Genomic DNA, 13,503 nt, shown 5'->3' with positions numbered 1-13,503 from the left:
ACGGCATTTGTTAAGCGCTTCCTTGGTGCAAAGCACTGTTCTAAGCGCTGGGGAGGATACAAGGTGATCCCACGTGATTCTTAATCCCCATTGGGGAGGATACAAGGCGACCAGGTTGTCCCACGGGGGGCTCACAATCTTCATCCCCATTTGACAGATGAGGGAACTGAGGCGCAGAGAAGTGACTCGCCCAAGGTCACCCAGCTGACAACTGGCGGAGCCGGGATTTGAACCCATGACCTCCGACTCCCAAGCCCTTGGAAAACGGGGATGGAGACTGCGAGTCCCGGGTGGGGCGGGGACTGCGTCCAACCCGCTTAGCTTGGATTTACCCCGGGGGCTCAGAACAGTGCCTGGCACGTAGTAATCGATCAATCAAATGTATTTATTGAGCGCTTACTGTGTGCAGAGCACTGGACTAAGCGCTTGGGACGGACAAGTTGGAAACAGAGAGAGACGGTCCCTACCCAACAGTGGGTAGTAAGCGCTTACGGAGTACCGTCGTCGGAGTTGGGGATCGTGGACAACCCCAGGTTACGGGGGGCTGAGAGGCGGAGAGCGTCGCGGGTGGGAGAGCCCACTGTCAGGTAGGGACTGTCTCTACATGTTGCCAATTTGTACTTCCCAAGCGCTTAGTACAGTGCTCTGCACACAGTAAGCGCTCAATAAATACGATTGATGATGATGATGACTGCCGACTGCATTTCACCTACGTTCCTACCAGCAAGGTGGGAGTTGGCCGGCTGATTTAACAGATTAATCCGGGGCGTTCATTTCCGACAGGCGGCGGGAGAAGTTGGGGGGTTTTTTTTTGGGGGGGGGGGGGTAGGGTGCTCGTTATGTGCATATTATGTGTCAAACGCTGTGCTGAGCACTGGGGAAGATACGAGTTAACCAGGTTGGACACGGTCCCCCGTCCCACGTGGGGCTAAGAGGGAGGGAGGAGGGCTGAATCCCCATTTTACAGATGGGGGAAACCGAGGCCCAGAGAAGAGAAGCGACTTCGCCCGAGGTTGCGCACCCGACTTGGAAGCCGGGCCCGGGCTCCTCCCAGCAGGCCACGCTCAATTGATCTGCACGTCTTATGATCCTCAGCCGCTTTTGGGCAAAGCGATGGGCTGATCGAGGCTTTGCTTTCCATAATAATAATAATAATAATAATAATGGCATTTATTAAGCGCTTACTGTGTGCAAAGCACCGTTCAAAGCGCTGGGGAGGTTACAAGGTGATCAGGTTGTCCCACGGGGGGCTCACAGTCTTAACCCCCATTTTCCAGATGAGGGAACTGAGGCCCAGAGAAGTGACTTGCCCAAAGTCACCCGGCTGACAAGTGGCAGAGCCGGGATTTGAACCCACGACCTCTGACTCCAAAGCCCGGGCTCTTTCCACCGAGCCACGCTGCTTTTCATGCGGTCCAAGTCTGACTTGAGATCATCGTCAGTCGTATTTATTGAGCGCTTACTGTGTGCAGAGCACTGTACTAAGCGCTTGGGAAGTACAGATTGGCAACATATAGAGACGGTCCCTACCCAACAGTGGGCTCACAGTCTAAAAGGAGGAGACAGAGAACAAAACCAAACATACTAACAAAATAAAATAAATAGAATAGATACGGACAAATAGAATAGATATATACAATCTATTCTAATGAAATGAAATTCTATTGAAATGACTGTGGGGGGGGGGGGTCTCAAATTCCCTCCTCTTAAAACCTGGGAGATACCCATTTTGGACAACAAACATGCCCGGAGTCTGTAAACAAGAATAAATTTATTTAGATTCTTTTAAAGATTTAATGATATACAAAATGTATACAGTGTTACATCTCTCGGGAACACGCCTCTCCTCTCTCGCCCCCAATCAACAGAAAAAGTCCATTTCAACAGCTAGTTTGTTCGTGCCTTACGTCTGTATCTATAAGATACACTACAGGATAAAAATATAGAGCTGTACACCGCCCCTCAATTAAAAATTACAGTGAAGTACCTAGAAAACCAACAGACGGAAAAAAAAAAAAAAAACAACCAAAAAACCGAAGCTAAAATTGAAGCATGACACTTCAGTCCGACAACAGATCTTCCCTGTTGGCCGTTCGACAATATCGGCGGACGCTTTAAAATGACACTTTTATTGGCCTACGGTCGCATTGCAATCTCCCGACGTCACGTTAACGATCGTCCAAAACTCCATCCATTTCTTAAATAAAGTACCATAAACGACGCAGCGCGCGCCTCGACGTGCTCCGACGCCGTTTTAAACGGAGCCGGGCGCGTTCGGCTTCGGGACCCCGCCGCGGGCCATCCTTGGAAAAGCAACTTCTCCAACTGCCAGGAAAAGCCCTTCCTTTCTTGTCTGTCTTTTTCCCTTACAAGGCAACTTCTTTTGCCCGGCTACCGTTCCGGCTACGGAGGTGGTGACCGGTTTTCGGGATGGGGGGGTCTCACCTGCTCCCGCCGAAGGGCGGCTGGATAAAAATCGGGATCGTCCCGCGCTCGCTTCCCGGGTCCCGGCCCGGTTCGGGAAGCCCCGGCGATTCCGCTCTCTGCACCGAGGGCCTCCCCTCCTTTCGCCGGACGCCGCCGGGACGCGCCTCGGCTCCGTTTCCCCGCCTCCGTCCGCCTTACCTCTTCCGAGGTCCTCGCTCAACCGGACGCGGGGCATCTTCCGCTGAAAAGAGCCCTCCGGGAAGCTACTTATCCCTTTACCGTCGAAACGGGGCGGCCTCCGGCCACCTCCAACTGACCGCCCCGGGCGGGTGGGAGGGGGGCCCGTCCCGGGATCGGGGCACGGAAAATCCACTCGCCACTCCCTGTTCTCCGTTACCACAGTATCTTCCTGCTGAAGGGAAAGCAACAGTGGGGTGGGGGGTGGATGGTGGGGGGGTCACACGCGCGTGAAGCGGAGACAAAAAAAACAAAAAAAAAAAGACCCAGCGTCCCGTCAGAGCTACAGCATCAGGCGGATGGAATTAGGAGGATCTGATTCTTTGGTGCCGCCGCCGCCGGGCTGGATCGTGACGTCTGGGTTGTCGTCCTGAGGAAACACGATTTTGTCCGGGGTGTAATCGTTCCTCTTCAGGTCTGCGTTCACCCCCCGGGGGAGACAAAAGTCCCAAGAGAGTCAGTATTCCCGAGGCCCGGAAAGAGAGCACTCTGCCCGACACCGAACCCGCTCTCGCGACACCCGGGTAAAGACGCGGAATCGGGAACGTCGCCCTCGACCGACTCCCAGTTATCAGCATCATCATCATCAATCGTATTTATTGAGCGCTTACTGTGTGCGCTTGGGAAGTACAAATTGGCAACATATAGAGACGGTCCCGACCCAACAGTGGGCTCACAGTCTAAAAGGGGGAGACAAAACCAAACACGCTAACAAAATAAAATAAATAGAATGGATATGTACAAGTAAAATAAAGAAATAGAGTAATAAATATGTACAAACATATATACAGGTTATCCACGTCGGCAGAAGAGAAGCGGCACGGCCTAGTGGGACGAGCCCGGGCCTCGGAGTCGGGAGACTCGGGTTCTAATTCCGCCCGCGCCACATGAGCCCTGGTAGACTGTGAGCCCACTGTTGGGTAGGGACCGTCTCTATATGTTGCCAATTTGTACTTCCCAAGCGCTCAGTCCAGTGCTCTGCACATAGTAAGCGCTCAATAAATACGATTGATGATGATGATATCTGCCGTGTGCCCTCGGGCGACTAGCTCCCCTTCTCTGGGCCTCAGCTGCCTCTTCTGTAAAATGGGAATTCGGTACAAGTTCTCCCTCCTACTCTGGTTCCCGGGGGGCCCTCGTGGACCTGGAACCGAGTCCAACCTGATGAGCCCGTGTCGACCCCGGCGCTTAGCACAGTGCCTGGCACCTAGTAAGCGCCTAACGGATACCATTTGGAAACGAGGGAGCGATAAATACAGAGGCAAACGGAACAGTCCCTAAACCGACGGAATCTTTTCACACGCAGGTGAATTCTGTTACACCGATGGGAGAGTGCAATTGGACTTTTTTTTAGATGATATCTGTTAAAGCTACGCGCTAAGCAATGTACTAAGCGCTGGTGATGAGACAAACTAATCAGGTTGGACACAGTCCCTGACATGGACACATTGGGGAATGGGGGGAGGTCCACAGTCTTAATCACATTTTCCAGATCAATCAATCAATCAATCAATCGTATTTATTGAGCGCTTACTATGTGCAGAGCACTGTACTAGGCGCTTGGGAAGTACAAACTGGCAACATATAGAGACAGTCCCTACCCAACAGTGGGCTCACAGTTTAAAAGGGGGAGACAGAGAACAAAACCAAACATACTAACAAAAATAAATAGAATGAGGTCACTCAGGCCCAGAGAAGTGAAGCGACTTGCCCAAGGTCTAGACTTGCCCTTACTGGGTGGGGACCGTCTCTCTAGGTTGCCAACTTGGACTTCCCAAGCGCTTAGTACAGTGCTCTGCACACAGTAAGCGCTCAATAAATACGACGGAATGAATGAATGAGAGGTCACACAGTAGACAGGTGGCAGAGCCGGGATTAGAAGAAGCAGAGGGAAGCAGCGTGGCTCAGTGGAAAGAGCCCGGGCTTTGGAGTCAGAGGTCATGGGTTCAAATCCCGGCTCCGCCAACTGTCAGCTGGGTGACTTTGGGCAAGTCACTTCAGTTCTCTGGGCCTCAGTTACCCCATCTGTAAAATGGGGATTAAGACTGTGAGCTCCACGTGGGTCAACCTGATGACCTTGTACCTCCCCCAGTGCTTAGAACAGTGCTTGGCACATAGTAAGCGCTTAACAAATACCAACATCACCATCATCATCATCATTATTATTATTATTATTATCATCATTATTATTATTATTCTCTGTGCCTCAGTTCCCTCATCTGGAAAACGGGGATGAAGACTGCGAGCCAGAGGTCGTGGGTTCTAATCCCGCTCCGCCAATTGCCAGCTGTGTAACTTGGGGCAAGTCACTTCACTTCTCTGGGCCTCCCTCCAATTGTCAGCTGTGTGACTTGGGACACTTAACTTCTCTGGGCCTCAGCTACCTCATCTGTAAAATGGGGATGAAGACTGCGAGCCCCCCGTGGGACAAACTGATCACCTTGCAACCTCCCCAGCGCTTAGAACAGTGCTTTGCACATAGTAAGTGCTTAATAAATGCCATCATTATTAGTAGTAGTAGTGATATGCCCTAGTGGCTACAGCCCGGGCCGGGGAATCAGAAGGTCACGGGTCCTAATCCCGGCTCCGCCACCTGTCTGCTGTGCGGCCTTGGGCAAGCTAATTCACTTCTCTGGGCCTCAGTCACCTCATCTGTAAAATAGGGATTGAGACCGTGAGCCCCTCATGGGACAGCGATTGTGTCCAACCCGATTTACTTGTATCCACACCGGTTCATAGCACAATGCCTGGCACATAGTAAGCGCTTAGCAAATACCACATTTTTTATTATTATTATTATTAAGAATAACGGACACACCAGCTAGAAAGAAACTGGGATAGGATTTACCCTAGAATTTTACAAACGAGACCACTAGATGCGTCGAGGGTTAAGGTGCGGCATAACTACGATTGCCAATGCCCTGACGACAGCTCTTTCGCCAAATCGATTCATCGATCCACAGTATTTATCACTTTAGCATGCAGAGAGCGCTGTACTAAGCGCTCGGGAGCGGTTGGGTTTTTTTTATGGTTTTTGTGAAGTGCTTCCTGTGTGTCAAATACCGTTTATATGCGCTGGGGAAGGTACAAGTGAATTAGGTTGGACACGGTGCCTGTCCTAACCGGGGCTCCCAAGTCTAAGAGAGTTCGCTCCAACCCAGTCGGTAGACGTGCTCTCTGCCCACAAGGAGCTTACCGTCTACAGGGGGAGGTTTAGAGATGGGGGAAACAGTAGAGTCTAAGAATATTTACATGCCCATCTTGATGGGTTCCAAACCCGCTTCCGCTGAGGCTGAAGGGACAGTGAAATCGAAACAAGCCCGACTGGGCGAAGTCGCGGACGCCCTGAGCCGGTTTGGTAGATCTCCAACCACATCCCATCTTTGCTCATTCCGGGGTCTCTGACTAGCCCCGAGAGTTTCCAAGATCTAAAATCTAGCCTCCTCGTAGGCGAGGAACACGCCGGCCAACTCCACCCGTCTGTTGTCCTCCCCCGAGCGCGTATCACAGTGCTCTGCACGCAGAGAGCGCTCAATAAATTCGTTCTGACCTATTAGCTCTCTGAAGTCTGATCTCTCTTGGTCCTCATTACCTTTAAGAAACCCTGCTCTCTTTTCCATCCTCGCACTGGAAGTGAAAAGTTAGTGTCGGGGCATCTGTGTGTATTTCACGCCTTCGACTTCAACTGAAGACCCGTCAGGCCCGGCAGACTTGGGAGCTTCTCTCATGTTTATCACGTTTCTGCACTGAATTTTGCTCTTTGTCTGTTTTTAATCATCATCATCATCAATCGTACTTATTGAGCGCTTACTATGTGCAGAGCACTGTACTAAGCGCTTGGGAAGTACAAACTGGCAACATCTAGAGACAGTCCCTACCCAACAGTGGGCTCACGGTCTAAAAGGGGGAGGCAGAGAACAAAACCAAACATACTAACAAAATAAAATAAATAGAATACATATGTACAAATAAGTTAAATAAATACAGTAAAAAAGTATGTACAAACATATATACATATATACAATGCTATTTGTTAAGCGCCAGCCAGTCGTATTAATCGAGAGCTTAACTGTGTGCACTGTACTAAGCGCTAGGGAGAGTACGATCTAACACTATAACAGACGCATTCCCTGCCCACTGTTCTTAAGCACTGGGGCAGACACAAGTTTAATTGGGTTGGACACGGTCCCGGTCCCACCTGGGGGCCGCAGTCTCAATCCCCATTTTCCAGATGAGGAAACTGAGGCCCAGAGAAGTGAAGCGACTCGCTCGGGGTCCTACGGCAGACAAGTGGCGGAGCCGGGATTAGAACCCAGGTCCTCCTGACTTTCATGGCCGGGCTCTACCCCCTGGACCGCACTGCTTCTCTCGAAATTGCAAAATCCCTCGGAGGAACCAGATACTTCCTTTCAGCTCCCCAAAGCAGCTGCCCGGAGGAGTCTCAAAAGACAACGAGATGAGACGGAGAACGCGCTCACCTGGAAGTTTCAGTTTCCTGCAGCAGGAATTGCAGTGATGCTTAGCTCTGAAGTTCCTGATGGCATCCTCGCCTAGATTTGCCGGCCCAAACACCATATCGGAGGACCTTGCAGAGAGGAAAAGACGGTTGGGATCGGGAGCCACGGGGAGGCCACGAACCACCAAGGAAGCGAGGGGTTGCAGGACAAACCAAAGAATCCGATCTTACCTCTTTTCTCCTGCTTTGATCACTGATGGATCGGTCAAATTCTCACCTACACCTTCACACGTACGAAAGAAAGAGACGTGAGAACTTGCTGCCCTGGATTTTCACATTCCTGAAGTAAACTAGCCTGGTCGCCCTGCTAAAATCCATCCTTTCCTCTCCGTCCAAGCCGCTACCCCGTCGATCCAAACACTTATCCTATCCCTCCTTTTCTTTTTTTTAAATGACATTTATTAAGCGCTTACTATGTGCAAAGTACTGTTCTAAGCGCTGGGGAGGTTACAAGGTGATCAGGTTGTCCCACGGGGGGGGGGGGGGGGGGGGGGGGGGCTCACAGTCTTCATCCCCATTTTACAGAGGTGGTAACTGAGGCCCAGAGAAGTGAAGTGACTTGCCCAAAGTCACACAGCTGACAATTGGCAGAGCCGGGATTTGAACCCGTGAACTCCGACTCCAAAGCCCGGGCTCCTTCCACCGAGCCACGCTGCTTCTCGTGACACTGACTTTTCACTTCCAGTGCGAGGATGGAAAAGAGATCAGGGTTTTTGAAGACCTTCCACCCTCTCGTCCACGTGAGAACTGCCTGCCCTGGATTTTCACATCCCTGAAGTAAACTGGCCTGGTCGCCCTGCTAAAATCCATCCTCTCCTCTCCATCCAAGCCGCTACCCCGTCGATCCAAACGCTTATCCTATCCCTCCTAGACCTCCCACCCTCTCGTCCACACTTCACTCTGCTGCCCGGATTGGTTACCTACAAAAATGTTCCGTCAATTCTCGCCCCTCCTCAATAATCTGACCATCCACCTCCACACCAAACAGAAACTCCTCCCCGTCGGCTTTAATATGCTCCATCACCTCGCTCCCTCGTATCTCGTCTCACTGATCTCCTCCTACAAAGCCAGACGGCACACTCTGCACGTCTGCCGCCAGCCGACTCACTGAACCTCCATCTCGCCTATCTGGCTGCCAACCCCTCGCCCACGTCCCGCCTCTGGCCTGGAACTCCCTGTTTGTACATATTTATCACTCTATTTATTTATTATACTTGTACATACCTATTCTATTTATTTTATTTTGTTAGTATGTTTGGTTTTGTTCTCTGTCTCCCCCTTTTATACCCACTGTTGGGTAGGGACTGTCTCTATATGTTGCCAATTTGTACTTCCCAAGCGCTTAGTACAGTGCTCTGCACAGAGTAAGCGCTCAATAAATACGATTGATGATGATGGTGGCACCCGGACAATGGCTCTCCCCGCCTTCAGAACCTTCTTAAAATCCCATCTCCTCCAAGGAGGCAGTCCCCAGCTAAGCCCTCACATTTCACCTCCTCCCTCTCCCTTCTGTGTCACCCTTGCATTTGGATCTGTATTCTTTGGGCATTTGATATTGCAATTGTACTTCCCAAGCGCAATTTGTACTTCCCAAGTGCTTAGTACAGTGCTCTGCACATAGTAAGCACTCAATAAATACGATTGATGGTGATGATTTGATATCCACCCCACCCTGAGCCCCACGGCACTTTTGTCCACATCTGCGGTTTATTTTAGCGTCTCTCTGGACTGTAAGCTCCCTGTGGGCTGGGAAAACATCTACCAACTCTGTTGAACTGTGCTTTTCCAAGCGCTTCCAAGATCTCTGCAACCGGTAAGGGCTCCAAGACTGACTGAATTGTCTTTAGGTTTGCTCTTCCCTCCAAATAACACCCTTTATTCCTCCCGCCACAGCGCCAGAAGGGCCTGCGGGGAAGAGCCTTTTTCTCCAGGTGAAAGGCCGAAGCAGCGTGGCTCGGTGGGAAGAGCCCGGGCTTTGGAGTCGCAGGTCATGGGTTCAAATCCCGGCTGCGCCACTTGTCAGCTGGGTGACTTTGGGCAAGTCACTTCACTGCTCTGGGCCTCAGTTACCTCATCTGGGATTAAGGACTGTGAGCCCCACGTGGGACAACCTGATCACCTTGTAAATTCCTCAGCGCTTAGAACAGTGCTTTGCACACAGTAAGCGCTTAATAAATGCTACTATTATTATTATTATTATTAAAGTCCCTGACTGGGTAAGAGGAACAACTAGTTCTGCATGGCACTCGGGGCGACAGCCAACCGCCTTGCTCTTGGCACCGACAAGGAGGCAGTAGAAATCGCAAAAAGCCAACTGCCCAACTAAAACAGGACCAACTTTATTGAGTAGAGTTGACTGATAATTGATAACAACGATGATAAGGACTGTGGTCTTTGTTAAGCAATCAATCAATCGTATTTATTGAGCGCTTACTGTGTGCGGAGCACTGTACTAAGCGCTTGGGAAGTCCAAGTTGGCAACATCTAGAGACGGTCCCTACCCAACAGTGGGCTCACAGGCTAGAAGGGGGAGACGGAGAACAAAACCAAACATACTAACAAAATAAAATAAATAGATATGTACAAGTAAAATAAATAGAGTAATAAATATGTACAAACATACATATATACAGGTGCTGTGGGGAAGGGAAGGAGGTAAGATGGGGGGAAGCGCTTACTATATCCCAGGCACTGTACTAAACATGTTTTGTTTTGTTCTCTGTCTCCCCCTTCTAGACTGTGAGCCCGTTGCTGGGTAGGGACCGTCTCTCTATGTCGCCGAATTGTACTTCCCAAGCGCTCAGTACAGTGCTCTGCACACCGTAAGCGCTCAAGAAAGCGCTCACTAAACGACCGAGCTGGGGCAAGATGGCCAAGATACGTCTGCCCAAAGGGTGGGGTGGTGGGAGGGTCAGGACATTTTATATTAAAAAAAACCGAAAACACACAAAAAACGGCATTTGTAAGTGCCTACCATGTGCCAAGCACTGTATTTGAGGTCAAGAATGATGGACACAGTCCCTCTTCCCACATAGGGCCCACAGCCTTAATCTCCATTTGACAGACAGTAATAATAATCATGATAATAATAATAATAATAATAATGATGGCATTTATTAAGCGCTTACTCCGTGCAAAGCACTGTTCTAAGCGCTGGGGGGCTGCAAGGTAATCAGGTTGTCCCACGTGGGGCTCACAGTCAATCCCGATTTTACAGATGAGGGAACTGAGGCCCAGAGAAGTGATTTGCCCAAATCACTTTGCCCATGATGGGGTAACTGAGGCCCAGAGAAGTCAAGTGACTTGCCCAAAGTTGCACAGCAGACAAGCGGCAGAGCGCCCAGGTCCTCCTGACTCCAATCCAAGCCCCGGGCTCTAGCCACTAGGCCACATCATAACTGATAGGGGACTACCAAGTCATCAGCTTTTTCGTAAAAAGAACTGTTCTATCCTCCCCCTTCTGGACCGTGAGCCCATTGTTGGGGAGGCATTGTCTCTGTTGCCGAGCTGAACTTTCCAAGCGCTTAGTACAGTGCTCTGCACACAGTAAGCGCTCAGCAGATTCGACTGAATGAATGAACGTAACGGACGACAATGGTATTTGTGAAGTGCTTGCTCTGCACACAGTAAGCGCTCAATAAATACGATTGATGATGACTGAATGAATGAACGTAATGGACGACAATGGTATTTGTGAAGTGCTTGCTCTGCACACAGGAAGCGCTCAGCAAATTCGACTGAATGAATGAATGTAATGGACGATAATGGTATTTGTGAAGTGCTTGCTCTGCACACAGTAAGCGCTCAGCAAATTCAACTGAGCGAATGAATGTAATGGACGATATTGGTATCTGTGAAGTGCCTGCTCTGCTTTTTGCTTTTCTTTTAAACGGTAGTTGTTAGGCACTCACTGTGACGATTAATCAATCCATCGTGTTTATGGAGTGGTTACTGTGCTAAGCGCTGGGAGAGTTCAGTATAACAGAGCTGGCAGACTATGCAACTGGCAACAGGCCTACAGTCTAGAGGAAGTGACAGATATTAATAATTAATCAATCAGTCAATCAATCGTATTTATTGAGCGCTTACTGTGTGCAGAGCACTGGACTAAGCGCTTGGGAAGTCCAAGTGGGCAACATCTAGAGCCGGTCCCTACCCAACAGTGGGCTCACAGTCTGGCTCAGTGGAAAGAGCCCGGGCTTTGGAGTCAGAGGTCATGGGTTCGAATCCCGGCTCCGACCCATGCCTGCTGTGTGACCTTGGGCAAGTCACTTAACTTCTCTGAGCCTCAGTTCCCTCATCTGTAAAATGGGGATTAAAACTGTGAGCCCCATGTGGGACAACCTGATCACCCTGTATCCCCCCAGCGCTTAGAACAGTGCTCTGCACCTAGTAAGCGCTTAACAAATGCCATCATTATTATTATTAGAAGGGGGAGACAGAGAACAAAACCGAACATATTAACCAAATAAAATAAATGGAATTAGATATGTACAAGTAAATAAATAATAGAATAAATGAATAAGTTAGAGATGGAGACATAAGTGCTGGGGGGCTGGGGCAGGGGGGGAGATGCCTAAAAGGAGCAAGGCAGGGCGACGCAGAAAGGAGTTAGGAGAGTACTAAATAGTTAAGGAGCAGAATCCCCGCCCCCAGTGACTTTACACTTTCACCATTTTACCATCTCCTCTGCGCTAGCGTGGGAAAATAAAATAAAATAAAATAAAAAAAACTAACCGACCTTGTAAGTCCAGAACGAGTAACTCCCCCCGGGTGTATTCGTAGGTCCAGTGGCTGAAGGCCAGCATGATCTCCTCCAGTGTGTTTGTGGGGACGATTTCGTCGCCGTTGTTGTTGTTGTATTTCCTGAACTCGCCGGTCATGCACTCCTCCACGGCGAACCACTGGCCGGCCGAATGGCAGTACAGCAGGAAAACCTCCAGAAACCTGAGGCCGGAGACGGCCGCCCGTTAGAATCGTTAAGTTACCGGGCAGTCCCGCAATCGGTCAATCAATCAATCGTATTTATTGAGCGCTTACTGTGTGCAGAGCACTGGACTAAGCGCTTGGGAAGTCCGAGTTGGCAACCTAGAGAGACGGTCCGGGCTGCCGGGTTCCGTTGCGCTAGAGAAGCAGCGGGCTTTGGAGTCGGAGGGCGTGGGTTCAAATCCCGGCTCCGCCACCTGTCAGCTGGGTGACTTTGGGCAAGTCACTTCACTTTTCTGGGCCTCAGTTACCTCATCTGGAAAATGGGGATGAAGACTGTGAGCCCCCCGTGGGACAACCTGATCACCTTGTAACCTCCCCGGCGCTTAGAACAGTGCTTTGCACATATAAGTGCTTAATAAATGCCATCATTATTATTATTATTACTACCAGTGCAATACTACTAACTAGTATTAAAATCCAATTAATACTACCTATTGACTAATTATTAAGCCTAAGGTGATTATTCCTAGTGGGTATCTCAAAAGGCCCTTCCTAGCCGGCCGGTTAAGAAACCCTGGGAAACCAACCCCGGGCCAACTCGCGTTCCGGCATCCATCCCAGGTCATGGGTTCTAATCCCGGCTCCACCACACGTCTGCTAGGGCAGGTCGCTTTACTTCCCTGTGCCTCGGTTCCCTCATCTGTAAAATGGGGACTGAGACTGGGAGCCCCGAGTGGGACAGGGTCTGCGTCCAACCCGATCTGCTAATAATAATAATAATAATTCTGGTATTTGTTAGGCGCTTACTACGGGCAGAGCACTGTTCTAAGCGCTGGGGAGGATACAAGGTGATCGGGTTGTCCCATGGGGGGGCTCACAATCTTAATCCTCATTTTACAGATGAGGTAACAGGCACAGAGACGTTAAGTGACTTGCTCAAAGGCACACAGCCGACAAGCGGCAGAGCACTGTTCTAAGCGCGGGGGAGGATACAAGGTGATCAGGTTGTCCCATGGGGGGCTCACAATCTTAATCCTCATTTTACAGATGAGGTAACAGGCACAGAGAAGTTAAGTGACTTGCCCAAAGGCACACAGCCGACAAGCGGCGGAGCCGGGATTGGAACCCACGACTTCTGACTCCCAAGCCGGTGCTCTTTCCACTGAGCCACGCTCGTCCCCAGCCCCAGCCTTCATTACGGTGTCTGGCACGTAGTAAGCGCTTAACGAACACCATGATTAATCTGAGCCACGCTCGTCCCCACCCCAGCCCTTAGTACGGTGTCTGGCACATAGTAAGCACTTAACAAACACCACGATTAATTTGAGCCACGCTCGTCCCCACCCCAGCCCTTAGTACGGTGTCTGGCATGTAGTAAGCGCTTCACAGTAATA

General features: G+C 50.2%; 1 protein-coding gene across 2 annotated transcripts in view; it reads right to left on the bottom strand.

Moving 5' to 3' along the window:
* Nucleotides 1-1,752: 1,752 nt before the first annotated feature.
* The window catches only part of TRPM7 (transient receptor potential cation channel subfamily M member 7), a 127,460-nt gene continuing 115,709 nt past the window's right edge, over nucleotides 1,753-13,503 (bottom strand). The window contains exons 37-40 of one of the 2 annotated variants that reach the window (XM_038767586.1): nucleotides 11,922-12,127; nucleotides 7,352-7,403; nucleotides 7,143-7,249; nucleotides 1,753-3,081 (exon numbers count right to left, since the gene is read on the bottom strand). In XM_038767586.1, coding sequence (XP_038623514.1) covers nucleotides 2,948-3,081; nucleotides 7,143-7,249; nucleotides 7,352-7,403; nucleotides 11,922-12,127 — 499 coding nt within the window. In that variant the 3' untranslated portion in view covers nucleotides 1,753-2,947. The remainder of the gene's footprint in view (nucleotides 3,082-7,142; nucleotides 7,250-7,351; nucleotides 7,404-11,921; nucleotides 12,128-13,503) is intronic. The other variant, XM_038767587.1, reaches the window with a different exon arrangement.

The sequence above is a fragment of the Tachyglossus aculeatus genome, chromosome 26 (assembly GCF_015852505.1).
Source record: "Tachyglossus aculeatus isolate mTacAcu1 chromosome 26, mTacAcu1.pri, whole genome shotgun sequence".
NCBI classification, from domain to species: domain Eukaryota; kingdom Metazoa; phylum Chordata; class Mammalia; order Monotremata; family Tachyglossidae; genus Tachyglossus; species Tachyglossus aculeatus.
The sequence above is the reverse complement of the archived record's forward strand: the minus strand, read 5'-3'. Positions and strand labels throughout refer to the sequence as shown.